Source organism: Exophiala dermatitidis (assembly GCF_000230625.1).
Source record: "Exophiala dermatitidis NIH/UT8656 unplaced genomic scaffold supercont1.7, whole genome shotgun sequence".
Classification (NCBI taxonomy): Eukaryota; Fungi; Ascomycota; class Eurotiomycetes; order Chaetothyriales; family Herpotrichiellaceae; genus Exophiala; species Exophiala dermatitidis.
In genome coordinates, this window is record NW_008751652.1 from 710,129 (window position 1) to 735,780 (window position 25,652).

Genomic DNA, 25,652 nt, shown 5'->3' on the forward strand with positions numbered 1-25,652 from the left:
CAAATGCACATGCCAGAAAGGGTGCTTGTTGCGAGCCAATCGGCTGATTGACAATCCGATCAACACGATTCCATGGTCATGGGAGTGGCACCACAGGCCATCCACGATACGAAATACGGTGTGCTTGGTCCATCTTCTGTGTGTGCATATATTTGGCCGCACTGCGAGGCGACTCTAGAGTGCGACAGAGGTCTTCACACAGCCTGTACGGTGCATAGGAGCCTGCGACTGCCAGGATGCGGGTTATGCTGCAGCGGCGGATACGGAGGATAAACAACACCCGCCGGCACAAAGTTTGTCCGAAGTGACGAGGCTGGCTCAGCCTGATGGAAACGCCACTGACAGCCTTACTATTGCCCCTCGCAGCAGAACCAGCACTACTATGCAGAGAGCAGGGTGCGTGCCGGGAATCTCGCCGTAGGGGTCTCCGATACTCTTTGTTCGCCATACTTTGGACATTTGCCAAGTGAAATCCATGGTAAACATGGCCCTACTTCTTTCTCTTAAAATGATCGAATCCAACAACAGCCCAGCTTAGGGTGCCTTTCTGTAGTTGTCCAACCTTCCTCAAGGGTTTCTAATGCCTGCAGTCATCCTGGCGTATGCATCGCATATCCTCGCGCAAGTAACCTTAATTGCTTCCTGTTGGAAGCAGGAGATCCACGACAACAGCGCGATGGTCACTCATCCACACCTGATCATCAAATCGGCTCGGAAGGACGCCGTAGCACTGTACCAGCTCCTTGAGCTTTTCGTCCTCCTCGTTAGCCCCCGTATCTGAAACTCCAATGTGGATGAAATCGATTCTGTGCCTCCCGCCTGCACCCGGATCCCCTGCGAAGCCGGTGAAGGTCCGCTCATTGCTGTACGCATATAATTTCCCGTCCGCATTCTTGTTATCTGGTATTAGACGACGTACATCTATGAAGCCGGAACCGGCGCTGTTAAGAAGTTGGTACGCGTCCCCATCAGGGCGACTATTGAGGTCCCCAGCCAAGAATGTAAACTGTGGAGAGAATTTCGATTTCAGTCGTGAGGCGACATTCAGGATGAGTTTGGTAGCTTCCCGGCGTGAGACAACTCCTTGGTCGTCCAAATGGGTATTAAGAGCAAGGATGATTCCGTGGCCATCTGAACGATGGGCGTGTCCTTGGCCGGCCGGAACTGAAGGCTGATGGACTGACTCTAAAACAGCACAGGTCAAGATGCGGATGCTTGAGGCATCCCACCCCTTCTTGCCCACTTCGCCAGTCTCATTCAACCAGACTGTTTCAAAATGCGAAAGCTTCCAGGCGGACTTGCGGAAAAAGATGGGACTGTACTCCCCTTTCGTCTTGCCATCGTCTCGTCCCACTCCGACATATGTCCAGTCGTTGTCGTCGGCACCGACGGGCCCGGCTTCATTACCTGTCGTGGACACTGTGGATGACTTGGATGTGTTGAACGTGTGGTTGATCAGATCTTGAAGCTGGCGATGCAAGACTTCTTGCATGCAGACCAACGTTGATGGCGGAGCGAAGTGTGGCCGCGTGTGATACTTGAAATGGCTTGATAGATGCGGGAACCGGTCCTCCCAAAGGCACTCGTGCTGTTCGGGAGTGGTGTTTGCAAAGCGAATGTTGTGCGTGATGATACGCAATGGCAGAAGCGCCGTGCTTGACGGGTCATGGAGCAGCGCATGGCGAGACGCGCGTGGGGGAGATGACGCATCGCCCATGATGATGCCGTATAGCAGGAATCCAGGGAGAGACTTGGAAGGTGACTGGGACGGGCGGGGTTCTGCTAGTAAATACCACGATATATAAGGAGAGACGCCGTAGGCACGGCACGAAGGAAGCGGTGAAGATACAATACCAACCAGCGAATAAATATATTCCAGTTAGATTGAGAAATGCCCAATGGACGTAACCCTACTCGTAGCCATCCGCAGATACAAGTACTAGTAGGACATCTACTACACTGCAATGTTCGACAGATCCCACCTTCACAGAACGCAGGCTCTCGGGCTGTCCAATGCAGTAGAGATCAAGCGGATGATGCACCGGGCAGGAACAACATGGGTTCATCTGCCCCGACTTGTCAGTGGGTCTCACCTGCCACAGCACACAGGAGCACAGGCCAGCCAATGACGTCGAGTGTCCAGCCATAGAAGTCGCTGATTCAGCAGTCTAACTTTGGTTCGTGATGCTGTGCTGTTGTACGTATAGTAGTACTGTACAGCGTACTGTCCTACGATAGTAGTCGGTGCTTACCAGTGGTAGATGGGATGCAGTGGCATGCCTTCAGTTGGAAAACGTCTGGTACCGAAATGATGCAGGCACGGCAGGTTATTCGCAGGCCCGTTGACTGTTTTCCGGCGAGCTTAGGGAGGAAATTTTCGTAGCAAGATCATGGTGGCCCTCCTCGGCCGCTGCCGCCTTGGACCAAACAACTATGGGCCTATTTCTTAGGTGTACCTGCCGGTCCCCCGCGCGCCACTGGAAGCGCCTTAACTTGGATACTGCTACGTGACAATTGAACCTAACCGTCCGTGAGCAGTTGTTTGTTCACCACTTCCAGGTGACAATCACCAGGAGCTGGTTGCTGGCCTCGTTGAAAGAAGACGAAAAATGGCCGCGGAACTTTGGTCACTGGAGGTTGGGCGGCTGCTCGGAGTCGAAGCTAAACCCAATTGGGCGATTGGGTGTTCCGGACGCGAAACCGCCGCAATTGAGTCGAGAATTGATCCATCCCAGACACGTTTGTGCGCATCGATCGCAGCCGAGGCGGATCTGGTATGTATCCCTCCCTTTGATTGTTGTCGATGTCTTCTTGTGTGATCAGGCCATGGTTGTCCAGAGTGGCGATGGAGATGTCTCTGTCTTCCCACCCATGCTGGCCTCCTTTCACCAAATTTCACCGCAAGGTTTGTCCACATGGCTAACTCCATCAACAGACACGCGTATTCCCGCGATTGGCCTTTCACCTGCTATCTCCCAAGCAATCTTGTGACATGTCGTCGGTATGAGCAATTCTCTGGATGGCGCGACTGCGGTAGCCGCGCCCACAGACTCCCCTGCTGTCACCACTCCCAACAATGCCGAATCAATAGCCCAAGGCAAAGAGAAGGCCAAAGAGGTCCTAGCCGCCTCGGGCATCAACATCTCTGGCAACGACACGCAATCCGAAGTAGATGGCTCCGATGCCAATCCCATCGCGAACCGGAAGCGCAAACGCGAAACACCACTAGAAAGAATCCAGGCGGACGAATATGTCCAGCGCGAATACCATTACAAGGCGCTTTTGGCAGAACAGATCAACCATCCAGTACTGTCACAGCAAAAGAAGCAGGAGCTCGCTTTCTACCAGAGCCTGCGACCGAGACGTGAACATGACCCGGGCTCCATCTTCGGGTTTGGCTATGAAGGGTTTGGCAATCCTAGGACGGACGAGAAGAATCTACGCGACCCTATTCTCTACCCACGGCAAAGAAGACCGGGGAAACGGAAAACACTGCCTCCGCGCGTAGCTCGCAAGGACCAGATTCTACAAGCCGAGCAAAGCGAAGACCTGGTACCCATTCGTCTCGACGTCGACTGGGGAAAGATCAAGCTGCGTGACACGTTTACTTGGAATCTCCATGACCGGACCACATCTATCGACTATTTCGCGGAGAAGCTGGTGGAAGATTTCGGTCTCGAGGTTGCAGCCTGTGGACCTCTTGTGCAAGCAGTGGCTGCCAACATCCGCGAACAGATCACCGATTACTGCCCTCATATCTATACCGACGAAGAGCCGTTAGATCCGTCTCTACCGTACTTTGCTTACAAGAATGACGAGATGCGCATCTTGATTAAGTTGAATATCACGATTGGGCAGAATACACTCATCGACCAATTTGAGTGGGAGATCAACAACCCCTTCAACTCACCAGAAGAATTCGCGCGCCAGATGACCAACGATTTGTCTTTGGCAGGCGAATTTACCACGGCCATTGCACATTCTATCCGTGAACAATGTCAACTGTTTTCCAAGTCCTTGCACCTTACCGGTCATCCCTTCGATGGTCGGCCGGTCGAAGATCCTGACCTACGCGAGAATTTCCTGCAATCTCCACTACCCAGTACCTTCCGCCCTTACCAAATGGCCAAGGACTACACCCCATACCTCTACGAACTCAACGAAGCAGACTTGGAGCGCACAGAGCTATCCATCTCTCGAGAACAGCGGAGACAGAAGAGGTCCACTAACCGTAGAGGCGGTCCTGCGTTACCAGACCTGAAAGATCGGCAGCGGACTATTCGCTCCCTCGTCGTTTCTTCCGTCATTCCTGGAGGTGCATTGAGTTTGGAGGAAAGCCGAATCTTCCGAATCCCCAAGGCTGCGAGAAGATCTGCCCGCGGCCCAGGCCAGAGAGATGGGCTTGAAGACTCGGATGATTCCGACAGCGAGGAATCCGGCCCTGGTTCGCCGGCCATTCCAACTCATTTGTTACAACAAGGCACAGCTCGAACGCGGGGAATCCGCAATGCGGCGTTGACCGCAACCGCCGGCATCCGTTCGAATCTGAGTGGATTGGCTTCCGCAAGGTCTGCAACGCCGGATTCTATAGCACCTACCCACCACGAAGGTCGATCGTCGGTGAGAAGAAGGGATTACAAAGAAGAAAGTGATGAAGAGTCCGGCCCAGAAAAGCTCGTCGTGGTTTTGAAGTTGGGAAAAGCCAAGCTTCGTGAATGGATGCGGTCACAGCGAGCCAAAGATCGCGCAGGGTTGGTTTCAAATGCCTCAAATCAAGGAAGTCCACGTCCAGGTTCTCACTCACGGTCTGTCTCGGCTGCACCATTGAACCTTGCCGCAATGCCTCCTCCGCCCTCCCCCGTACCAGCTCCTGGCGACATTCCTGGCGCTGTGGATGCTACGCATCATCCTCCCAGTGCTGCTCATCCTGCCGTAAGTTATCAACCTTGATTCAAGACGAATTTGTTACTGATCGATTTGCATCAGCCTCCACCCCCTGACTGGCTTGTTCAAGAGCTGGAGCGGCTTCGGAAGATCTATCCCCAAGATCGCTTCGAGGGTTTCATGAAACATACGGCAGTGGATCCGAAAACCCAGAAGCTGCTGCCTGCCAATGAAAGCAACAAAGCGCTCCCACACAAGTATGTTCCGCGGATTAGATGTCTGGATTGCCCGCCGGGCAAAAGTTACATGCCGAGCGCCGAAAATTTTGAAGCACACCTCAGGAATCGTGTTCACAGGGCAAATGTGGAGCATAGGTTGAGCAAAGGTTGAGCATGAGTTTGATAGCGTTATGTACGATGAGGTGGGAACATGGCTCCGCATCCTGTCAATACCCGCTTGAAAGAAGATCATTTGGATAGAACATACCACGAGACGTTATGGTTGCTGGGCGCTGGACGTCGCTGCTTAGGGTACGTCGCTGGCCTGAGGCAGTCCGTCTGGGTTGGTATACTCTATGTCTGAGAGGTAGCACGAGTATCACGATTCCCCAACGAGGGACAAGACTTTGTACAGCATACTTCTGTCGCGGAGGGCTGCCAGCAGTGAGGTCAATCTGCCTTGAATATGCCTTTAAAGATCGATTAATGCCACAATATGAATTTGAGTTACAATAGTAGCGGTAGTGAATGTGCTGTTGGCATGGGATGACATTGCGGGGAACTTCAGCCCACTGCAGGAAGTGAACGAACGCACTGACATGGCATCCGTCATAATTCACAACCAACGCACTTGTCATGTGTAGACTCGAAATTCTCAGTCCACCAATTCCTCCACCGCAGTCTACAACTTGAACACCACGCCAGGATATAGTCCCGGCACCTCTCTCAATATGGCGGAAAACAGTGCAGAGATCGGTAAGCATTATAGATCCGATTTCTTTCCGACCAGGCATCTCCCCTCCTTCTCGCCCAACGCATTTTCATTCCCAAAGACTCCCTGTCTAATGTTTGATCGTGGCTCTAGAAAATATCAGCAACCCCGATGTCTTGACCAAGGTATGTGACCAAAAGAGATGTTCTGAGTAGCGGCTGACTTGTCCTTCAGTACAAGACTGCTGCGGGCATTGCGCAGAAGGTCCTAGAGGAAGTTTCAGGTATGTTGTGGTGGTCACGCAACCACATACCCAGCTGATTCCCCGTTTCAGGATGGTGTCTGCCGGGAGCCAAAATCGTCGAGCTGTGCCAGAAAGGAGATGCGCTCCTCGAGTCCGAGCTGGGACAGGTCTACAAGAACAATAAGAAGATCAGCAAGGGCGTTGCTACTCCCTGCACCGTGTCTCCCAGCTCCTACGTCACCCCTTTCACTCCCCTCGTCTCGGACACCGAAGATGCGGCGATGGAAATCAAGGCAGGCGAACTGGTCAAGGTTCAGCTTGGAGCACAGATCGATGGTTACGGTGCGATAGTCGGCAATACGATTGTGGTTCCGGAAGAGAAAGGGAAGAAAGCCGAGGTCACAGGAAGAGAGGCAGACCTGCTGCTGGCCACATACTACGCCAATGAGCTCCTGCTGCGGCTAATGATCCCTCCTGGACTCCTGGCCACCGGGACAGACGAGGAAAAGAAGAAAGCCGCCGCTGAAAAGCCACCCACCCAAGCCAAGATCATTCAGCTGGTCGAGAAAGTCGCCAAGGCATACGATGTGCATGTGGTCCAGCACACCACCTCGTGGCAGTTTGAACGCAACGAAATCGAAGGCAAGAAGAAGATCATCTTGTCTCCGGCCGACGGTGCCAAAGGGGAAGGCTCGGCTGAGGTCGGCGAAGTGTGGGGTGTCGAGATGGGTCTCAGCTTGGGATCCGGCAAGGTGAAGGAGTTGGACAAACGCTCCACTCTCCTGAGGAGAACCACCACGACGTATGGTCTGAAGCGGCCAAGTTCGAGACAGGTCCTGTCGGAAATCGTCAAGAAATTCGGCACCTTCCCGTTCAGTCTCCGTCAATTGGACGACGAGAGAGCCGGCAAGGTCGGCGTGGTCGAATGCATCAGATCTGGTGTTCTCCGCGAATACAGACCTTCGGCTGAGCAAGACGGATCGCCCGTGTCCAGACTGTTCACCACCATTGGTAAGCTTAGAGATGAGTAGCTGCGGGAGATGTTTACTGATTGATATTTTCTCTTAGCGATCACCAAGAATGGCTTGACCCGTCTGGCAGCTCCGCCTCCATTGGATCTCGACTCGATCAAATCGGACAAGAAGATTGAAGACGAGGAAATCCTCAAGATCCTGGAGCAGCCTACGAGCAAGTCTACGGGAACGAAGAGCAAGAACAAGAAGAAGAAGAAGAAGAAGCCCGCCAAGAAGGCAGCTGCTGCTGCACCAGCGGAAGACGAGGATGAAGATGATGATTCGAGCGACGAAGAGTGATTATGCTTCGCTGGGCGGTCCTCACCTTTCCAGCTTGGATCTTGGCTTCTCCCTCCGCAGATGTGCGGACAATCTTGTCACTGACGTTTCCAGGAGCCAGAGCCGAATCATGGCCGAGTCACTCGATGCGTGTTCGCAGTCAGTATCTGTTGGGCGGGAAAAAAGACATGCGACAGGATTTTCAGTCTGGAGGAAGGTAGCGCAGAAAAGTTGAGTGCATGGACAGACCGGACGGCAGACTAGAAGCAATACATCGATAAAAAGCTTTCAAAACGAGTTGATGTTTGTTGTAATCCTGTGCGGTTGTATTGTGTTTGGGGTCGCCTCTTGTACTTCATAATATTGCCAGGGGCGAGGGGCAAGGCGCGCCATCCCCTACACATCGCCACGTCACCACTGTACTGCAATTGCTGCCTATTTAGGTGCCTACAATTAGATGAGAGAAAAGAATGACTTGATAGAAGAATAAGTCTTCATTTTGTGTAGGACCACGTAAAACAAGACCATGAGTGAGTGCCCGGTCATGGGAATCAGCAGACGTGTGGTTGGTAGAAGAGGAAAAAGGGGGATGGCAGCATTTGCGCAGCCTTGGGACAAACCCTAACAAACAGAGGATGACGAGGACTGGCCGAGCTATCACTCAACCACTTCACGTACGGCACCCGCGGAAGAAACAAAATCACCATCATCGTATCAGGCATCATCACAGGCAATAGTTAGACAATCTGAAGCAATCCAGTAGGCTTTTACTGTTGATGAAGCCCGAAGCCAGTGGGCGGATGCCGCGTGAGCCCGGCCCCTTGCCCCGAATACGTCCAACCATTCGCAGCAACACCGCATACCATCCATAAACTTGCAGAAAGCACATTTCTAAAGACCCAAGGCAAGCCTGCTCTCTCGTCTACCACTACGCAGCCTGCGCTCGCTGCCCGCTGAGCCTAATATAAGGCTACTGTAAGTCTCTGTCCTTGACTTCCTTGGTCGGCCCTGAATTAATGTGTTGGTAGTCGGCGCGTGTGGCGCGAAGAAAGAGCAGGATGTCCACGAGATCGTTGCGGCACAGATCGAGCCGCCTGTCGAGTCCTGCTACGTTTGGAGAAAAGGAGTCTGGTCCCAAGCCCGTCGAGGCTCCCCCGGCGAGAAATGGCCAACAGTCAAATCTGGATGCATGGATTGAGCCCGCTGTGCGGCCTGCGGTGCCGAGTTTCGAAGATACAAAAGGTCTGGAGAGAGCGGGTGTGTTAGAGAACATGCAGCCTTTGGGGGTGGCGCCGTCGCAACGACTGCTGCACAAGTTCAAGTTGAACTACGCGCGACCTTCACCGCGGGCTACGAGTACGCCTGCGCAAGCGGAAGAAGTGGTGACGCCGGGCGTCGAGCCCGAACCTGAGCCTGAGCGGGAACCTGAAAAGATCGATTTGGCCTCGTCCATGGAATCCGAGATGCCGTCTGATCATCCGGCTGAGCCGCGTCAGGGTCCTCAAGCAGAAGCCATGATGATTTCCAGTCCTCCGCGTGGCCGTCCTCCTCGACGAGAGGTTGTCGAGATGTCGCAGGCAGCGAATGTGTCACCGTCGCCGGCCAAGTCGTCGGGTACGCCGTCAAGCCAGGTGCCCTCCAAACCGGCATCGATCCAGGCCCATCTACGGCAGGATCGACTTCGAAATCACATTGATCACGCGGTGCAGGAGGCAATTCAGAAGGGGACGCCGGATTTGGTGCCCGGCTTGCAGCGGTTTCGCGATGATGCGCGCGTCATGCCCGAGTTGTGGAATGTTTTAGAGGCTGTTCTTCAACCTTCACCTACACCTGAACAATTTCGCACTTTTAAACACTACATCAAAAACGGACTTAAGGATTATCGCAGATCGAGCCAATTCTCAGCCAGCCCTTACCAATCTTCTCCTCATCACTTGCATGATCCTACTTCCCACAACCACCACCTTTCTTCGTATTCATCAAACATGGATCCAACCGAATCGCCCGGCCGGCGCCGTGGCCATATCTCTCTCTTCATCAACGGTTCCTCAATTCGAGGCTCCAATCGATCTGCTCAAATGCCAAATTCGCCCTCGCACGCGTCGCGCCCTGCGGCGGTCATGGATTCAACTGAGCGGCCATCTGAGCAACCCCCAACGTCGTCACCCAACAAGCGCAAGCGTTCACGCAGCGTGTCAACTTCATCGTCGCTCTCATCTGCCAAATCGCTGCCTCCACCCGACGATTTCGGCGCTGCGGACGACCGCGAGCAGCCAAGTGAAGGTCGAGCACCAGGCAGTGCGCGCGTGCGTGCGACCGGACAGCGCCAAGCCTCAAGTCGAGCGGCGGCTGGGAACCGATTGCGTTCAGCTGCCAGCGCCACGGACCCTCCGTCTACTACTGTCACGCCGGTAAACGCGCCTACATCCAAGGTGGCCTCAGCTGCGACGAAGAAATTGAAGAGAGCCCGCGAGCCCGATTCGGAATTCGACATTGACGAGCTTGCCAAGCGGAAGAAGACATTTCTTGATGATAGTTTTCATGATTACAACACCATCCCTCGGCCAGAGAGCAATGAGCGTGAGCCCGTTCTTGATCACCCGCCTCGACCAGACCTTTCTGAGATCCCGCCCAAGCCGGTCGTCCATCCCAATCGTCTGTTGGTCTCTCAAGACACCGCACCATCGTCGCCGGTGAGCGCTCAGGCTCCTCCGGAACCGGGCATGGCCAACGGAACGAACCGCAAGAGAAGACGCGAAGCAGTCGATGATTCCGATGAAGTTGATGCTACCACTCCAGAACCGTCTTCACCTCCGCCATTGCGTTTCCCATCAGCGACTGCGCGTGCGACGAGCGCTACATCACGAGCAACGACTCCCAGAACAACAAGACTGCCACCTACGTCGAAAGCCCGTCGGTCTGCACGTGTTATGGTCTCGTAAGTATTTTGTCCTGCGACTTGTTCTTTTTTTCTCTACTGCAGCCTATTTGAGGAGTTGGCTGTCTGCACTCCTGAACAGGTCCAATCCGGACCTCACTGATCTTTTAAGAAACTTTGTTATTCATGTACAAGTACTCTACTGACCAACCATCAACAGGCCCAACAAGCCCAAAAATGGCGGCATTACGGCGGGAATTTCACGTGGGGCTCCTGGGCGCGAATCCACGATCGCCAACGGAGGGAATTCAAGCGCAGAAGTAAGTTAATGCCCGAATCCGCTCACTTCCCAGCGAGAAATCCCCGGTCTTTTTGTTGTGTCATGATTGGGCCGCCTTTTTGGCGTGCACTTACCCAATCCTCCTAAATTGGCTGTTTCTTCTGGGCGCTGCCTTATTTCCTGCTTTCATACTTATTCCTCTCCTGTTGGCATCACACCTTTTCCCTTTGATTTCCTGCCTGTCTTTGTCTTTAATGTTCTTGCCCCATCTATCAGCACCTAACATAATCAATCAGGACAACGACGAATTTTGTGCATCATGCGGCGGCGAAGGAAAGCTGCTCTGTTGTGATGGGTGTACCAACTCTTTCCATCATGCATGCTTGGAGCCACCCTTGAACCCCGAAGAAGAGGTCGAAGGCGAATGGTTTTGTCCGCGATGTGTTGCCCGACGCTCGAAACAGGCTCCCCAACCTACAGGTCTTCTAGGGCCGGCCATCCGCCGGGTTGAGGACATCATCCCCAAGGCATTCGCTCTTCCCGTGGATATCCGCGAATATTTCGAAGGAGTTCGTACGGGCGATGAAGGCGAGTATGAAGAAGTCGGACTCCCCCGGACTCAAAACAACACGGTCAAGATGAACCGAGCGGGTTTCATCGAAGAGCCAAACTACAAAGAAATCCGCGACAGCAAAGGCAAGCTGATCACTTGTTTCAAATGTGGCCACGCCGCCGATGGTCGGGACATTATTCCTTGTGACTACTGTCCTGCCCGATGGCATCTGGACTGCGTCGACCCGCCTCTGGCCGTGCCGCCACGACGACGGGCTGGCGACAAACCAGGTGCGACATGGCGCTGTCCGCTTCACGTGGAACACGACTTGGCGGCCGTCGCTCGTCAAGCAGAAGTGGCTCCCGGAGAGCTAGGTCGGGTGCCAACATTACGCAAACCCAAGAATGCGGTCCCCGTCGATGCTCCCTTGCGTCGAGGATTCCGCAACAATGGCATCATTGAAGTCGAACTCGACGAGGATGAACCTGTTCTGGACCGGACCAAAGAGGTGGACATGATGGGCAAGATTTATCGGCTTCCCGAGAAGGGTATTCGGTTGGATTTCATCGATCGAGTCAAGCGGAGCTGGTACGAAGATCAACAATTCCCCCAAGTCTTACATGCTCCCAAGCGCATCCGCACCAACAAATACCGGCCCGATGGGGCAGTACTGCATCATCCACCTGAGGAGACGATCGTCAAGGAGGTGGTTCGAGAACCCGATTTCTTTACGGGAGCCACTGCCCTTGCGATTGCAGAGACGGCAAAGGCTAATGCGGCGCTTCGCCGTCGTTCCATCAGAGAACAGCAGGCGGTTTTGCATCTGGTCGAGATGTCCCAACAGCAGCAGCCTGCATCTGCAGGTGATGACAATGGTGATGTTGGTGCTGGCGGTGATCTCCCTTTTGCTTCGGGAGACGCCCTGGCCGACTTGACAAACCAGCTTGTCAGTGAAGCTCCTCAGGAAGTGGTTGACTCTATGCAAGACACGGAACTCGATCAGCTGTTGATGTTGCAGCAGTTGATTAGCAAGAGATTGGCTGTTTTGGGCCGTGGCACTGGATCGAAATCGAGTGCGGCGACTCAGCAGCAGCAGCTGAATGGTGATGACACCGGTGCTACTGGTACGAGTGGTTCTTCTGCCAGTGGTCAGGATCAAGATCAAGTCGAGTCTTCCCTTACCAACTCGAACAGCACCGGAACCAAATCCAAGGCCAAGATGATCAATGGGGATAAGGACAATACCGACACTGCGGAAACTGCTCCAATCTCCTCGAGGGTATATGATCAGCAGAAGCAGTACCCTTATGAGGATTACAGCGTTCAAGGTGTCAATGGCAACGGCGATGGCAGTGGCAGTGGCAGTGACAGAAGTGATGACGACGAGGTCGAGGTTGTTGATGAGAACACCATCACTTGAGACGGACCGGTTTTACCAGCCAGTACTGCCAATTTTGTCGAAGTTTGTTTGCCGCGGATGACTGCACACTACAGCACAACACAGCCTGTCATCATGTCTTGCCTTGCACTACCACAATGTACAACTACTGATTTCTGCTGCAACCATTCCCGACACTTCGTCACTATTGAGGAAACTCCTTACAAAGAGCCAAGCCTTCTTTTTTCTTTTTCCTTCCAAGTCAATCCCTCGCGAAGGAGAAAGAAAGAGGGAGAGACTACCCTCTGTCAACTACTCATCTACTCTTCTACTCATTGTGTGTCGCGTGTCTTTGACATTGAGTCACTGGGTCACTATCGAACATGGAGACAAACTTGTCTACAGACACAAAGGTGCTTTTCTACTGTGGACAAAGCTGAGCTGGAGAACAGCAGTGTGAAGGACGTGGAGGTGGATTGGATTGAAAATACGTGGAGGTCAAGAAACGACCCAAAGATGAAATGAGAGGGCTCTCTTCGGTTGATCACACATCCAGACTGGTTTTGTCCAGTTCAGTTCTTCTCAAGTCTTGCAGTCTCAACTGGTCAATGGACAGTGGTCAGCGCGATCGGTGCATGAGCGAAGCAAAAATGGGTTTCTTGTGGGTGTGTGTGCGCGTGGATATCAAACCCCCAGTCACGGCGTTGCATTGCTTTTTGCATGGTTGCTTTCCGCAGGTGCTTTTTCTCAAGGACTGTATGATTCAAGTTCTCTTGCTTGCTTGGGTGGTCATGGAGAGGTTTGCGGTTTGCGGCTCGTCTTGCGGTTTGGACTAGGGAGGGAGGCTCTTCCTCTGCGGTTCGGTTCGGCTGCAGTTAAAAATCAAATCAGTTCAGTTTTTGCTCAGTTCTAGTTCAGTTCAGTTTCAGTCCAGGTCAGGCGGATGAGATCAGGTCAGATTAATCGAATGGCGTTTTTTGCTTTACCACATATCAATCAGGACTACTGCTCTACTACTAATAGTACTACTACGATTGTGGCACGATTCAAGCTCCAAATGGATAGGATGTTTCTCTCCCTGAAAAACTCGAGGAAAAGACATCTCGTTTGGGTCAGACTTTCTTGGGATTGATCGATTGGGATTTGATTTCGCCTGCCTTGCCTCACTGCAGCTTTCCATTGTGCCTATTGTGTTGTTGTGTGTCGCGCCCATTCGCCTGCACCCGCCGCATTGCACCACAGCTAGAAAAAGAGAGAAAAAGGAAAAAAAAAAGGCAAGAACAAGCCATATGAATCGGTTGGTGGAAGCCCATCATGCCCCGACCGGTATCTCATCTGCAATTGTGTCTGCAGAATGGCAAACAAATCCGTACTTCCATGGCCAACTCGCCGATGAACAACAGGTCTCTCTGTCCAAGACGGCCTCTGCCCCAAGCTGTCATGTGTCCTCTCTCTCCAATGTCGAGTAGTAAGTAGTAGGAAAGCCCAAAGATGCTGTTGTTTCCCACAAAAGTTAGTGATTTGATGAAAATGCCAAAAAAGTCAAAGGGTTTCGGTCAATCACAAACCTTGGAATGGCTGGGAAATCCCTGACACGATCCATTGATGGGAAAGATGAAACCGAGTCTCATCAAAGAATCGTGCATTTCTTACTACTCTTCTTTGGTGGAGGCTCGAGAGCAGCAACGATTGCCTCATCAAAGACGTCCTTGAGTTTGTACTGGGTGAGAGCACTGCATTCGACGTATTTGACCGCGCCCAACTCCTTGGCCATTCTTTCACCATCCTCCTTACGAACGGGTTGCATCTTCTGTTTGGCGAGTTTCTCACGGACTTGTGGGTCGTCACGTAGATCGGTCTGAGTTCCGACGATCAGACATGGCACACCGGGACAGTGGTGGTGGACCTCGGGAAACCATTTCTCTCGCACGTTCTCAAACGATGCTGGCGAAGTGACGGAGAAACAGACGAGAAAGACATCGGTCTGCGGGTATGACAAAGGTCGAAGCCGGTCGTAATCCTCTTGTCCTGCTGTATCAAATAGACCAAGAGTGTATGGCTCATCTCCGATCCTGGAAGCCAGCTCGTTAGTTTTATGTAACTTACTGGCTTGAGATCGGCAAACTCGTGAGGTTGCCGCAAGTCGATGTCATATAGATCGACAGCCACTCTAGCCACTTAAAACCAAAACTTTGGATAGAAACTCACATCACCGTGACGGCGTAATTGTCAAAGACGGTCGGGACATATTCCGAAGGGAACTTGTTGGTGGTGTACGAGATAAGCAAGCATGTCTTGCCGACCGCGCCGTCACCGACAACCACACACCTGTTGAGGGTTAGTTGTGCGGAGAGATTGGCTGTTCTTCTCAACTCACTTGATCGTTGCGACAACCATTCCGTCTTTGTTTCTCAGATGGGTAGCGGTGTCGAGATTGCGAACACGAGCAGGCTTGGTAGGTCTGAGAATGGAAAAGCTTAGCTTTGGCTTCTTCGCCATGGTGCGGAGCTTGGGAAACTTGGGAAACTTCATGATGATGATGGCTTACCAGAAAGGTGGTGGGTGTGAAAGAGAGAGCGCCGCGTGAAGTGAACTTAAGTACTCACGGGCAGATGAAGCGGTCACCGAAAGAGTGCCTTGTGTTCTTGCTCGGGATCACGCCGTACACATGTGCACTGTGTTCAAAAAAGAGGCAGTGAAGTTTCCTTGTGTTCTGTCTGTTTATCTGGCTGTATTGATCGAGCAAAAAGGGAGAAAGCAACACTGTTTCGACACTGTCATTCCTCCTACTTCTTTTTCTGCCATGGAACATCCAATTGGACTCACGAGTGACGGGTCGCTGCCAAAGCGAAGGATAGGATTCCGAAAAGAGGTCTCGATATCGACCGCGCGTCGCGCCTCGAGTTGAGCAGTCGATGCTCAATCGGTCAACGGTCAATGGATTCGAGTCGCAAAATCCCGGCGGTAAGAAGGATCGTTGACCAGCAAGAAAAATATGGAAATGTCCAAGGCAAGCTAAGCTTTTTCTTCGAAAGGTCTAGTCGTGAGAACAGAGAATAGGCATTTACCGGAAATGTCAAGCGGCAAGGAGGAGAACGATTGGGATTCGGGGCGGAATCTGGATGGATTGGATTGATGCACGAAGGAGAGGGACCGAAGACGTGTAACCAGACGGAAGATGGCTGCTGGATATAGAAGATGAATAGCGGACGTCGACGTGTAGATGAATGAACAATAGCGACCAGCCAGCGACCAATATAGTAGTAGTGGTGGAAATGGAAGTAGAGTGCGATGTCGTGTAGTAGTGTAGTGCAGTTGGTGGTGTGGAAGCTGGACTAGGGACGTGCAGTGAAGAGCAGCACCTACTTACTAACCGCTGTTGGCGGTACGCAGCGAAGGGCGAAGATTATTGCTGAGGAGGAGTGCAGTTGGCGCAGTTTGTTGGCTCAGTGCTGCACTGCTGCAGTCCACGGTGCTGTGGTTGATCTGCGGCGCAGGCAGAAGACTCGGGGCTTCTCTCAAAGGCCGCCGCTTCAAGTTCAGCCAAATAATCACGGGCGCAGTCCAGGCCCCAGGCCACCACTCAAAAACGGCAGCAAGGACCGTCAACAACTGCTGCCAGTGCTGTACCACTACTTACTGCTACTGGCACTGCACAATCACTTCTGAGCTGAATGTCGGGCAACTTCTCTATCTCCAACCACTACTGCACCACGAGACTACTCAATTACTGCCATTCTCGACAGGGGTTCTTGTTATCCGTACCTCGATCCTTGCTCAAGACCCCTTCTTTTCTCTGCCTTCCTTCTTCCCTCACCGACCCTGCCAGCGCCAGTGCTTGACCTTGGCCCTCCCCGGCCCCAGCGCCGTCCTCAATCTGGACCCTATTCACTTGTACCAAACAAGCAAGGCCTTGTCTGTCTTGTCACTCTCGCCGCTGACCCAGTGCCTTATGTGGCATGGCGTCCACGCGAAACACCTGGCACATTTCGGGAGTAAAAGAACCGTACCTACCGCTTCGGCCAACTACTAGCCCTAGGCAAAAGCAAAGGCCGAAGCACGCAACTCAGGCCGTGATTTCTGTCAGCAGTTTAGCTTATCCACCCCTTTCAGAGTCCGACTCCTGAACGCGGAACACACTGGGAAAGACGTTTGTAGGGTCTGGCTGCCTTTTCGCCATTTCCTGCTGCAATTCAAGGGTGTACTCCAGGTGGATTTCTCTAATCAGTCGCGTCACAGTATTTGTGCCTTTGGGACCTTTCTCCGGCGGCCCCATGGAGAGACTGAAGACAAATATCAAGGGTTTATTATTCTTGTACCTTGAGACTCATCGCACAGATGCTTCATGGCATGCTCGTCCTCTCTCTCCCGCCATCCTTCCCATGCGCGACCACATACTAGATATATGTACATGTACATTTTTCAAGGCACATGGACTGGGAGACCGGACGTCCTCCGGCTATTATCTCCCTTTCCAATGCTCAGTAGTAACACAAGTAGTAATAGGCAGTCCTGAGCTGCAGCCGGCGGACCTCGCCCACTTGAGAAGCAAATCAAACACATCAAACACACTGGTATTAGAACAAAAGTATCGCCAAATGGCCAGGTCTTCCCTGTAAAAGAATCGAAAATGCAAAACCATACCTCAGAAAATAAAAGGAAATGTTGATTAGGTGTCACTTATTTTGCTCCGATCTCCTCCTCAGCCCAGCCGGAGAGGCCTCCGCGGCTATCGCTGGTCAACCCGAGTCCATTGAATCCGCTGGTGCCGAAACCAGTGCCAAACGCAGATCCAAAGCCTCCAAAACTACCCTGAGGCGCATGTCCTCCGAACGGGCGCGACGATGAAGGGCCTTGTTGGGTAGTTGATGATCCGCCGAAGATCTCCTGCGAAAATGCTGGCAGTGATACCGCGCGTGAATGAGCACTGCGAGCGGCTCCCAAACCAGTGTTGGTGGGCGCTAATAGGCCGCCAATGGTCGTGGAAGCACCATTGTTCATCGAGTTCGCGCCGCCAAATCCACCACCGATACTGCTCTGTCGAGGAATATGAGACGAAGTGGTGGTCGTGTCGAGGCCACTATGACCATTAGGCATGTCGCCATATAGCGTTGCCTGTTGGTTGGTCAAAGCCTGGTTCTGCTGCTGTTGGAGTGACGCGAATGACAGTCCATCCTCTCGCATGTCTTGCTCAGCTTGGGCCTGTTGTTGAGACACGTGCGACAAATACATGGTCAAGGGATTGTTATTTCCAGCATTCAAGATCGTCGATGGTGTTGGGGCAGCCATGTTGGTAGGAGGCTGACGAGGGATGCTTGAAGCCTGCCCGCCGACCGAGGCTTTAGGTCCGACGGGGATTTGAGACCTTGTTGGACTGACACCCGGCTGGGACACGGGGTTCTCAAAGCCATTCATCGTGGCGGGAGAACCGGCTCCGTCTGCCGCGCCCTGCAGACGAGTATGGTTGCCATTCACATTGTTCAAACGTGGTGGATTGCCACATCGATCCTTGCCAAAATTGATCTTGAACCGTTTGTATTCCTCCTTCTGTCGCACGGCCTCAATGGCTTTGATCGCGTTGGCAATGTTGGTAAAATTGACAAAGGCGCAGCTCTTCTCTCGAAGAGTGTTGACCAGCTCGATTTCGCCGTATTCGGAAAAGTCCTGTCGCAGACGCTCCTCACTCCAACTCTCGTCGAGGTTGCCAATGTACACATTTCGTGAAGCCCCTCCACTGACGGCCAGAGCAATGGCTGGCGGAAGGGCTCCCGAGTGCTTGCCCCAGCCAATTTTTAGGCGTCGGTTGTGAATCATGAGACCTTGGAGATTGCTTAGGGCATAAAAGGATGCTGCAGAGGTGGGGTCGATGAACGTCACAAAACAGATATGCTTGTCTGGGATGTACCGGATGTGGTGAAGGAGACCTCCTCGAACCACATTGCAAATTTCTTCAATGGTGGTCTCGGGGTGGATGTTTCCAAGGTAGACCGTCCGGTTCCCCAGATTGTTGACCCCGCCTGCCGTGGTGGCAACCGCAGCAGCGGCCACGGATTGCTGTGCCAGGGCGTTGGAAATCAGGTCCCGGTCAGCACCATTGAGGACATGGGCATACCCCGGAGCAATGCCCAAGTATTGTGCGGCATTCTGCTGTTGGGTCTTGGACACGTAGGCACATCGGTCTTTGCCATAATATACACGGCGTGGAGGTCCCCATTTGGGATCTTGTGGAAGTTGTGCCACAGCCTTGACAGCATTCCCAATGGAGAGGAAATGGACAAACGCAATGGCCTTCTCACGCACCATCTTGACCGTGTCGATTGGACCGAATTTTCCTAGATCCTCGCGAATCTCTTGCTCCGTGATGTCTTCCGGCAGGTTGCCCAAGTAGACATTCCTAGATGCTCCAGACTGCTGAACTGCAAGAGCAACAGAAGTAGGCACCGAAGACGGCTTTCCCCAGCCAATCTTGATATCGTGACCTTTGATCGAAAGCTTTTTCAAAATGGCATCGGAATGAAAGTGGGTGGCAGAGCTACTATCGAGAAATGAAATGAAGGCGCAACTCTTTTCTGGCAGCAGTCGCACAGATTCAATCTGGCCGCTGCGAACATGGCCCAAGATTTCTTCCGCAGAAGTATCGGCAGGAATGTTGCCCAAGTACACCGTACGGCTAGTTGTATTCATCCATGTCTGATTCACCCCCATCATGGGCTGATAGTGGCCAAACGCAGCGCCACCGAGACCAGAGAAGCCCGTAGGAGATTGTGCTGCAAAACCCTCGGGGGACATAACAGGTTGGTAGGCTGGGTTCGCGTTGTGTGGGACAGGACTCGCCATTTGAGCTTGGGCTTGTTGATTTTGCTGATACTGCTGCGTTTGGTGATGGAGAGCATTTGTTCCTTGAGGCACCCGATTGAAGCTTGGAAACTGAGGCGAAGCAAACGCCCCTGGAGAGCCCGGTTGAAAGGGGCTTCCCAGGAGAAGTTGAGAAGGCAATAACGGTGTAAAGTTCATGTCAAACGCGGCACCAGGCGTCTGTTCGTTGGCATTATATGTTGGTTGTTGTTCTTTGGGTGCGGTGGGTATTGAAGGAATGTTGGACTTGCGCATGTTGCGGTCGCCGAACCCCTGATAGACTCCGTTGTTGGAATTGTAGGCGCCATAGCTGAAGCCAGTGTTGTCCGTTCCCAATTTTACAGATGCAAGACGATTTCCAAGTCCTCCGAACACGTCTTGACTTTGCATTGCGACCAGCATGTGGATTCTTGTTTTGTACGCCGGGTATATTGTTCAAATACAGCAGGGGTCCTTTGGTTTCTTGTAAACAAGCGAGGTCAATCGATGCACCAGTCCACGAAGAGGTAAGGAGAACGGCCGGTCACAGAAGGCGGTTCGTGTGGAGGCCTTCGATTTCAGGCGACTCTCCCCGCAAGCGTAGGGGTTGTCGATGGCCGGATTGGAAAAATAGGAGGTGAGTAGCGAATGTGGTAATGTAACGAGCGAATGGAATAGAAAAACACCAAACGATTGAATGAATAAAAGGATTGAGCGGCTAGGACAATGAAAGAATGAGGAAGAGGGAGAAAGTAGAGAAAGTAAGGATGGAGCAAGCAACAATCACAAGAAAGAGGTTAAAGAATGGAGTTTGAATTGCTTGCTTGCTAGTAACCGAGAAGAGCGAGAGTGCCAAACGTGAAAGTGGACGAGTGGATGGAGTGGAGGGAGGCAGCGAATGACAATACCTGGTGCTAAGGGGGCAGCACTGGCGGGAGGTGGACTGGGAGAGACCCGGCCGCAGGGCGAGTAAACGACAATTAACTGGTACGCGCGGGTCTGGCACCGGCTCGTAGTGTAGCCACGGGCTCAACATCAGACAGAGATTCACCTACACTATTGAAACCATTCTATCTAGGCCCCTGGGTATGGTTCTGGCAAAGGCAAAAGATACCTTCTCCTGCGATGCTGGTGGTTTCATCCAGCGCCAATCCGACTCAAACGTCTAAGAACTTCTGCTACACTAACAATTATGCTTTCAGTTCAGGAGGGAGAAAGTGATACGCCGAAGTGGCCCCAGTTAAGGACGGAGGTGCATATTCTGCTGGAGATCAACTCTGCAGATGCCAGGCATCCCGGGGCAATGGTTGGTGCTCATTGATTGACAGAACAGTTATGGTTGCGGGAAGATCAATCTGCAGCCTATTTGGTCGGTGGCTGAGGCGCGCCGTTATGCATTTCTTAGGCTATAGCGTCCAGGTGCCAGGTACGAAACTGGCAGTTCAAGCACGCCTTCAGGCATTGACTGAGGCCCCTAGCTGGCTCTCAGGAATCCTACATGCAGTGCAGCACGTGCAGTGTTTTGCGGTTGACTCACCACGACGTGTCTAGCGGGTAAAATGAGTAATTCCATGACCGTGGTAGTCCCCTTCTAGACACTCTATCGGAGTCCAGCCGGTCGGTCGAGAATTCGAATTCTGCGAAAAGCAGGTACAGGAGGACTCGGAGTATAGATGCTGTGGTATGCCAGGCATGTCTCTAACACGGGCTTCAAATGTGCCGAAAGCTCGCGGGACCTCGAACTGCAGCGTGGCAGAAGGGGAAGATGTTCCGCCGTGTCTGCAATGTGGCGCTGGTTTGATTGCTGGTTCCGACGGGAACTTGACATTACCCAATCAGAGATTAACATTCCTGCCCCATCGACGAGACGTTCCTGGCGCCTGTTTAAAGCTTGTGCTAGACTGTCTTGAGCTAGAAGCTGCCTTTGCCGCCATAAGCGCGAGGGCTCAATTCAATTCGCCTAATTGCCGCTCTGCGCACTGCAATGGCCAGACTCCATACAAAAATTATGAAAGCACGGAAAGGACCCAGCTTATCAGTCACTGCATCCCACAGTCACAGCAGCCGTGCATTGCTTCCGTTGAGCAGGTCAATCCGGTCGATCATTGTAACCTGTTTTCTTTCTCGATCGTCCATCTTCAGGCTGTGTAGACCCCGTTGTTTCATCACTTTTTCTGGCTAGGCCTTGTTGTTCTAGGCCATTGACAAATACCTCCGCTTAGTCTGAGAAGCTTGTGACTCACGTGGGCCACGGTGGTTAGTATATCGGCCCAGGAAAGCCCCAGCTGTGTTGCCGGAAGGGACATCAAACTTTCATTCAGTATGGCGTCGCCGATATACATTGACGAAGATGTCGGGCGTGACGACGAGTCGGCCGTGGGCACGGAAACGGCGCCCTACAAGACTCTTCTCCACGCCATGATCAAACACCCACCGGAAACCGCGACATATCAAGTTCGAAAATCCGTGACTGGGCCCGTTGATGAGAACGGAGACCCAGCTTCTCGACTGGAATGGAAAGCGCCAGCCAAATCGGCCCTGAAGAAGGCGACCAACCTGTATGAGCAACACAAGAAGAAGCAGGCCAAGGCGTCGGAACTGGCGATCCGTGAGCAAGCCGAAGCGATGAAGCGACAGCAAGTGCTGGAAGAGGCCAAGAAGGTGGTTCTTGAAGAAGATGCCAGCCTGCCGGCCCCGGTCCGAATTCGCCTGGACGAGACGGATCCCGCCAAAATCCAACTAGGAACTGCTGAGAACCGTGGCACGCGTGTGCGCGTGCTAGGAAGAGTGCACCATCTACGAGTCCAAAAAGACATCATCTTCGTGACCCTCAAAGACGGCTACGGCAAAATGCAATGCGTGTTCACCGGCAACCTGATCAAGACGTACGCAGCCATGACGCTGACGCTAGAGACGTCGCTGGACATCCGGGGTGAGCTTAAAGCATTGCCACCCAAGGCCCACGCCCCGCTCGACCGCGAACTGCACGCCGATTTCTTCAAGGTGATCGGGGCCGCCGTGGGCGACAAGGAGGCTATCACCAACAAAGTGCAGCAGGACGCCGACCCGCAGACGCTTCTGGACAACCGCCACCTCGTTCTACGCGGCGACAACGCCTCGGCAGTCATGAAAGTGCGCGCCGCCGTCGCCCGAGCCTTCCGACAGACATACCTAGAAACACGGCTTACGGAAGTGACACCGCCAGCCATGGTGCAGACGCAAGTTGAGGGCGGCGCCACGCTCTTCGAGTTCGACTACTACGGCGAAAAGGCGTATTTGACGCAATCCTCTCAACTCTACCTCGAGACCTGTCTCCCGTCTCTGGGTGATGTCTTCTGTGTCTGCCCGTCCTTCCGCGCCGAAAAGTCCCTGACCCGCCGCCACTTGTCCGAGTACACGCACATCGAGGCCGAGCTGGACTTTATCACTTTTGACGACCTGCTCGACCACTTGGAACATGTCATTTGTCGAGTCATCGAAATCACCCTCACCGACCCCGTCATTGCAGGCTATATCAAGGAACTCAACCCGAAATTCACCCCTCCATCCCGCCCCTTCCGCCGCATGAAGTACGCCGAGGCCATTGAGTGGCTGGTCGAGCACGGCATCCCCAACGAGGAAGGCCAACCTCATAGATTCGGTGACGACATCGCCGAAGCCGCCGAGCGCAAAATGACCGACGAGCTCAACGTTCCTGTGTTTCTGACCCATTTCCCCGTCGAGATCAAGGCCTTTTACATGAAAAAGGACGATTCCGACAAGCGCGTCACCGAGAGCGTTGATGTCTTGATGCCTGGTGTCGGCGAGATCGTCGGTGGCAGTATGCGTATGGACGACTACGATGAGCTCATGGCCGCCTACAAGCGTGAAGGGATTGATCCGGCTCCGTACTACTGGTACACCGATCAAAGACGGTATGTTCGATTTTTTGGCCCTTGGTTTTTCTTTTTGCTTGTTTCTTCTTGCTACGTAGCAGGGTGGGTTGACTAACTCAAAAACAGGTACGGTACTTCTCCTCACGGCGGTTACGGCCTGGGCCTCGAGCGCTTCCTCGCTTGGATGTGCGGCCGTTGGACCGTCAGAGAATGTGCGCTCTACCCGCGGTTTGCTTACAGATGCACGCCTTGAGCGGGCTTTGTCTCAAACGATATTGGTCACTGCCAATGCATCCGACACGATTTTGCAACGCGAGGTCAAGTTCATCATAGATACGAAACAGGAGGCCTTAAGTAGATAGGCTACTACTCATTTTAGCATGAGCCAAATGCTTCACTTCTTGTGGAACTACGACCGACATACTGTACCTCACGCGGAGGAAGACGAGTCAAATCACAAGATAGACAGATAGTACATGCACATGATGCTGTCATGTACTAGGATAGAAGAGAGAGTCGGAGCGTGTTTAGACAAGTTGGAATTCAAGACATTTTGGCTGGCTTTTTGAACAATGCAATGCTGCAGAATGTTGTGGGTACAGAAAAAATTGAGATCATAACTTGATCCTATTTTGCTCCATGTTTGTATTGCGCCAACTAAATATCAAAACGAAAACTTCCGTTTTGAGGCATCATAGATACTTCTTAGGCATGGTGCTCTTCCGCCATTTATACCAGACAAAGGCGCCGATACAACAGGTCTGAAACGCCATGAAGCTGTAGAGGATGAAGCCGATACGCGGCGTATGGGCCTGAACATACTCACGTAAGCGCTGGGGGACGTGCTCGGTGACGCCGACATGGGTCTGGGCGATCTGCTCTGAGATTTTGGCAAACTGGGCCTTGTGATCGGACGACTTGAGTTCGCGCTCGAGATTGGAGACGATGCGGTCGAGATTGGCGACGCGCGAATCCAGCGACGAGATCATTTGGCCGTTGGGCATGCGGGCGAGAATCTCCTTGTATCTCGCCTCCTCGGCGGCGGTGTGGCGCTGGATCTCACCGAAGAGGTTCGTGATCGACTTGGCCAGCAGATTGAGCCGGTTGTGGAGGTCGGTGAATTGGGCTTCGGAAGTGGTATAGTACGATGCTGGGGTATCGTCCATTTGTGGCAATCCGAAGTCCTGGAGTGGTTGTTTTTGTTGGGCCTGTTCTGGAGTATTGCCTTGCCCTTGTTGGTTTGATGGAGGTGGGGTTGGGATGGAAGAAAGGACAAAGGCAAAGACTTCAAACGAGTCCGGAGGATCGTCCGAGGCGGCCGTTAGACCGAAAGCATAGTCTGAAGGAAGGCTGACTTTGTCTGTGGCAAAACAGACTCTGCCGTCCACCCGTACTTCAAGACCTGCACGGGTGGATTTGACGTTGATATGTGAGGGCCGGCCCAGGTTGCGGTAGATGTAGTCGCAATTCCCGAATGCTAAGCTGTCCACGTTGGGATGGCTCTTGTATTCGACGGAGCCGTCGTTGAGAAATCCACGGATCTTCTGGACCCCTCCAACCGTATCCACGACAATTGCAAGCCCTTCCCATTTTCCTACTGTGTATATGCTTGCGGTGCTTATTGTTTTCTCTCCGTTGTTCGCGTACCATAGCTGCAAGTGACCTATCCCTCGGTCGACAGCTCCCGCCCTGAATTTCAAATCCGCCGTCCATTCCTGCAATGAGTTCTTATTCTCTGACCATAACGCCCCTCGTTTGTGCGCTCCGTATGGCGGTGTCAAAATGACTTTGTCGGACAGCAGTTGAGGCACGTGTCCTTCTCCAAGCATCGCCCAGCCGGGGATGGCGAAGGAGTTCGGTGAAATGCCTTGTTTATGGCCAAAGGATACTTCTTCAACGACATTTTGTGAAAGGACGGCGGTCGCCCACGTAAGAAACAGCCAGGCATGGCGGAGGTTGAACATGGTGCTTGCTCAAGGGCAGCAGAGTTCTCTGTCGAGGTCAGCAATGCTGCAAACCTGGGAGGGGCTATTGATACTGACATAGAGATAGGAGGCCGGATGATGCAGCTCGCAATCAATCTCTAAGAGGACGATTTGCTGCTGTTCATCCAAGTACGGAATATCGAAACAGTGGCCCAAGTGCAGCAGATGGCAATGACGCAGTATCGGATCTCACGAGCAATGTCAAGCGTCACAGGCGCTGGTTCAACAAGATGTCTAACGTTTAAATTCTTGAAGGCAACATTATGTGTAAATCCTTCGAATCCGTCCATTCAAAGAATAAAAGATCGAGAAGGGAAATAATATGGGAATTGGCCCGACTGCCAGGGCTACAAGGTGTCACAACTTGCTGGATGTTCAATCGGGGTACAAATAAACGAAACACCGAGTCTCGTGTCCGGATTCCGCGTCCCTTAAAGAGGCCAGATATTACTGTAATTCCAGGCAGGGCTGCATTGACCGTAGAGCATTGTCATTCGTTGATAGGATTGGTATGATTAG

The 25,652-nt window shown here is 52.7% G+C and overlaps 8 protein-coding genes across 8 annotated transcripts; 4 read left to right on the top strand and 4 right to left on the bottom strand.

The window, feature by feature from the left end:
- Nucleotides 1-23: 23 nt before the first annotated feature.
- Nucleotides 24-2,025, bottom strand: HMPREF1120_08080 (uncharacterized protein). The gene has a single exon (XM_009162321.1). It carries the CDS (start codon nucleotides 1,715-1,717, stop codon nucleotides 632-634), a length of 1,086 nt encoding a protein of 361 aa, XP_009160569.1. The 5' UTR covers nucleotides 1,718-2,025; the 3' UTR covers nucleotides 24-631.
- Nucleotides 2,026-3,003: 978 nt separating this feature from the next.
- On the top strand, nucleotides 3,004-5,274 carry HMPREF1120_08081 (transcription initiation factor TFIID subunit D3; the record flags this gene model as incomplete). The annotated part of the gene is made up of 2 exons (XM_009162322.1): nucleotides 3,004-4,932; nucleotides 4,987-5,274. 2 exons carry the CDS (start codon nucleotides 3,004-3,006, stop codon nucleotides 5,272-5,274), a joined length of 2,217 nt encoding a protein of 738 aa, XP_009160570.1.
- Nucleotides 5,275-5,833: 559 nt separating this feature from the next.
- Nucleotides 5,834-7,371, top strand: HMPREF1120_08082 (methionyl aminopeptidase; the record flags this gene model as incomplete). The annotated part of the gene is made up of 5 exons (XM_009162323.1): nucleotides 5,834-5,858; nucleotides 5,968-5,999; nucleotides 6,049-6,097; nucleotides 6,149-7,069; nucleotides 7,127-7,371. 5 exons carry the CDS (start codon nucleotides 5,834-5,836, stop codon nucleotides 7,369-7,371), a joined length of 1,272 nt encoding a protein of 423 aa, XP_009160571.1.
- Nucleotides 7,372-8,408: 1,037 nt separating this feature from the next.
- On the top strand, nucleotides 8,409-12,481 carry HMPREF1120_08083 (uncharacterized protein; the record flags this gene model as incomplete). Its single annotated transcript, XM_009162324.1, has 3 exons — nucleotides 8,409-10,288; nucleotides 10,449-10,548; nucleotides 10,805-12,481. The coding sequence occupies 3 exons, from the start codon at nucleotides 8,409-8,411 to the stop codon at nucleotides 12,479-12,481; spliced, it is 3,657 nt and encodes a 1,218-aa protein (XP_009160572.1).
- Nucleotides 12,482-13,408: 927 nt separating this feature from the next.
- Nucleotides 13,409-16,005, bottom strand: HMPREF1120_08084 (cell division control protein 42). The gene is made up of 6 exons (XM_009162325.1): nucleotides 15,266-16,005; nucleotides 14,988-15,202; nucleotides 14,817-14,900; nucleotides 14,648-14,767; nucleotides 14,008-14,511; nucleotides 13,409-13,933 (listed from the first exon to the last, which is right to left on the bottom strand). The coding sequence occupies exons 3-5, from the start codon at nucleotides 14,834-14,836 to the stop codon at nucleotides 14,070-14,072; spliced, it is 582 nt and encodes a 193-aa protein (XP_009160573.1). The 5' UTR covers nucleotides 14,837-14,900; nucleotides 14,988-15,202; nucleotides 15,266-16,005; the 3' UTR covers nucleotides 13,409-13,933; nucleotides 14,008-14,069.
- Nucleotides 16,006-16,108: 103 nt separating this feature from the next.
- Nucleotides 16,109-20,312, bottom strand: HMPREF1120_08085 (uncharacterized protein). The gene has a single exon (XM_009162326.1). The coding sequence runs from the start codon at nucleotides 19,694-19,696 to the stop codon at nucleotides 17,120-17,122; it is 2,577 nt and encodes an 858-aa protein (XP_009160574.1). The 5' UTR covers nucleotides 19,697-20,312; the 3' UTR covers nucleotides 16,109-17,119.
- A 948-nt stretch (nucleotides 20,313-21,260) lies between these two features.
- On the top strand, nucleotides 21,261-23,912 carry HMPREF1120_08086 (asparaginyl-tRNA synthetase). Its single transcript, XM_009162327.1, has 2 exons — nucleotides 21,261-23,187; nucleotides 23,275-23,912. The coding sequence occupies exons 1-2, from the start codon at nucleotides 21,596-21,598 to the stop codon at nucleotides 23,399-23,401; spliced, it is 1,719 nt and encodes a 572-aa protein (XP_009160575.1). The 5' UTR covers nucleotides 21,261-21,595; the 3' UTR covers nucleotides 23,402-23,912.
- On the bottom strand, nucleotides 23,671-25,528 carry HMPREF1120_08087 (uncharacterized protein). Its single transcript, XM_009162328.1, has 2 exons — nucleotides 25,191-25,528; nucleotides 23,671-25,140 (listed from the first exon to the last, which is right to left on the bottom strand). Exon 2 carries the CDS (start codon nucleotides 25,110-25,112, stop codon nucleotides 23,841-23,843), a length of 1,272 nt encoding a protein of 423 aa, XP_009160576.1. The 5' UTR covers nucleotides 25,113-25,140; nucleotides 25,191-25,528; the 3' UTR covers nucleotides 23,671-23,840.
- Between the last annotated feature and the right edge of the window lie 124 nt (nucleotides 25,529-25,652).

Excerpts from the sequence above, each read along its gene's own strand:
- HMPREF1120_08080 (XM_009162321.1), bottom strand. The coding sequence starts at position 1,717 with ATGGGCGATGCGTCATCTCCCCCACGCGCGTCTCGCCATGCGCTGCTC.
- HMPREF1120_08084 (XM_009162325.1), bottom strand. The coding sequence starts at position 14,836 with ATGGTTGTCGCAACGATCAA. Across the intron at positions 14,768-14,816 it reads ATGGTTGTCGCAACGATCAA|GTGTGTGGTTGTCGGTGACG; the intron begins GTGAGTTGAGAA and ends AACCCTCAACAG. Across the intron at positions 14,512-14,647 it reads AATTACGCCGTCACGGTGAT|GATCGGAGATGAGCCATACA; the intron begins GTGAGTTTCTAT and ends GCTGGCTTCCAG.
- HMPREF1120_08085 (XM_009162326.1), bottom strand. The coding sequence starts at position 19,696 with ATGCTGGTCGCAATGCAAAGTCAAGACGTGTTCGGAGGACTTGGAAAT.
- HMPREF1120_08086 (XM_009162327.1), top strand. The coding sequence starts at position 21,596 with ATGGCGTCGCCGATATACATTGACGAAGATGTCGGGCGTGACGACGAG. Across the intron at positions 23,188-23,274 it reads TGGTACACCGATCAAAGACG|GTACGGTACTTCTCCTCACG; the intron begins GTATGTTCGATT and ends ACTCAAAAACAG.
- HMPREF1120_08087 (XM_009162328.1), bottom strand. The coding sequence starts at position 25,112 with ATGTTCAACCTCCGCCATGCCTGGCTGTTTCTTACGTGGGCGACCGCC.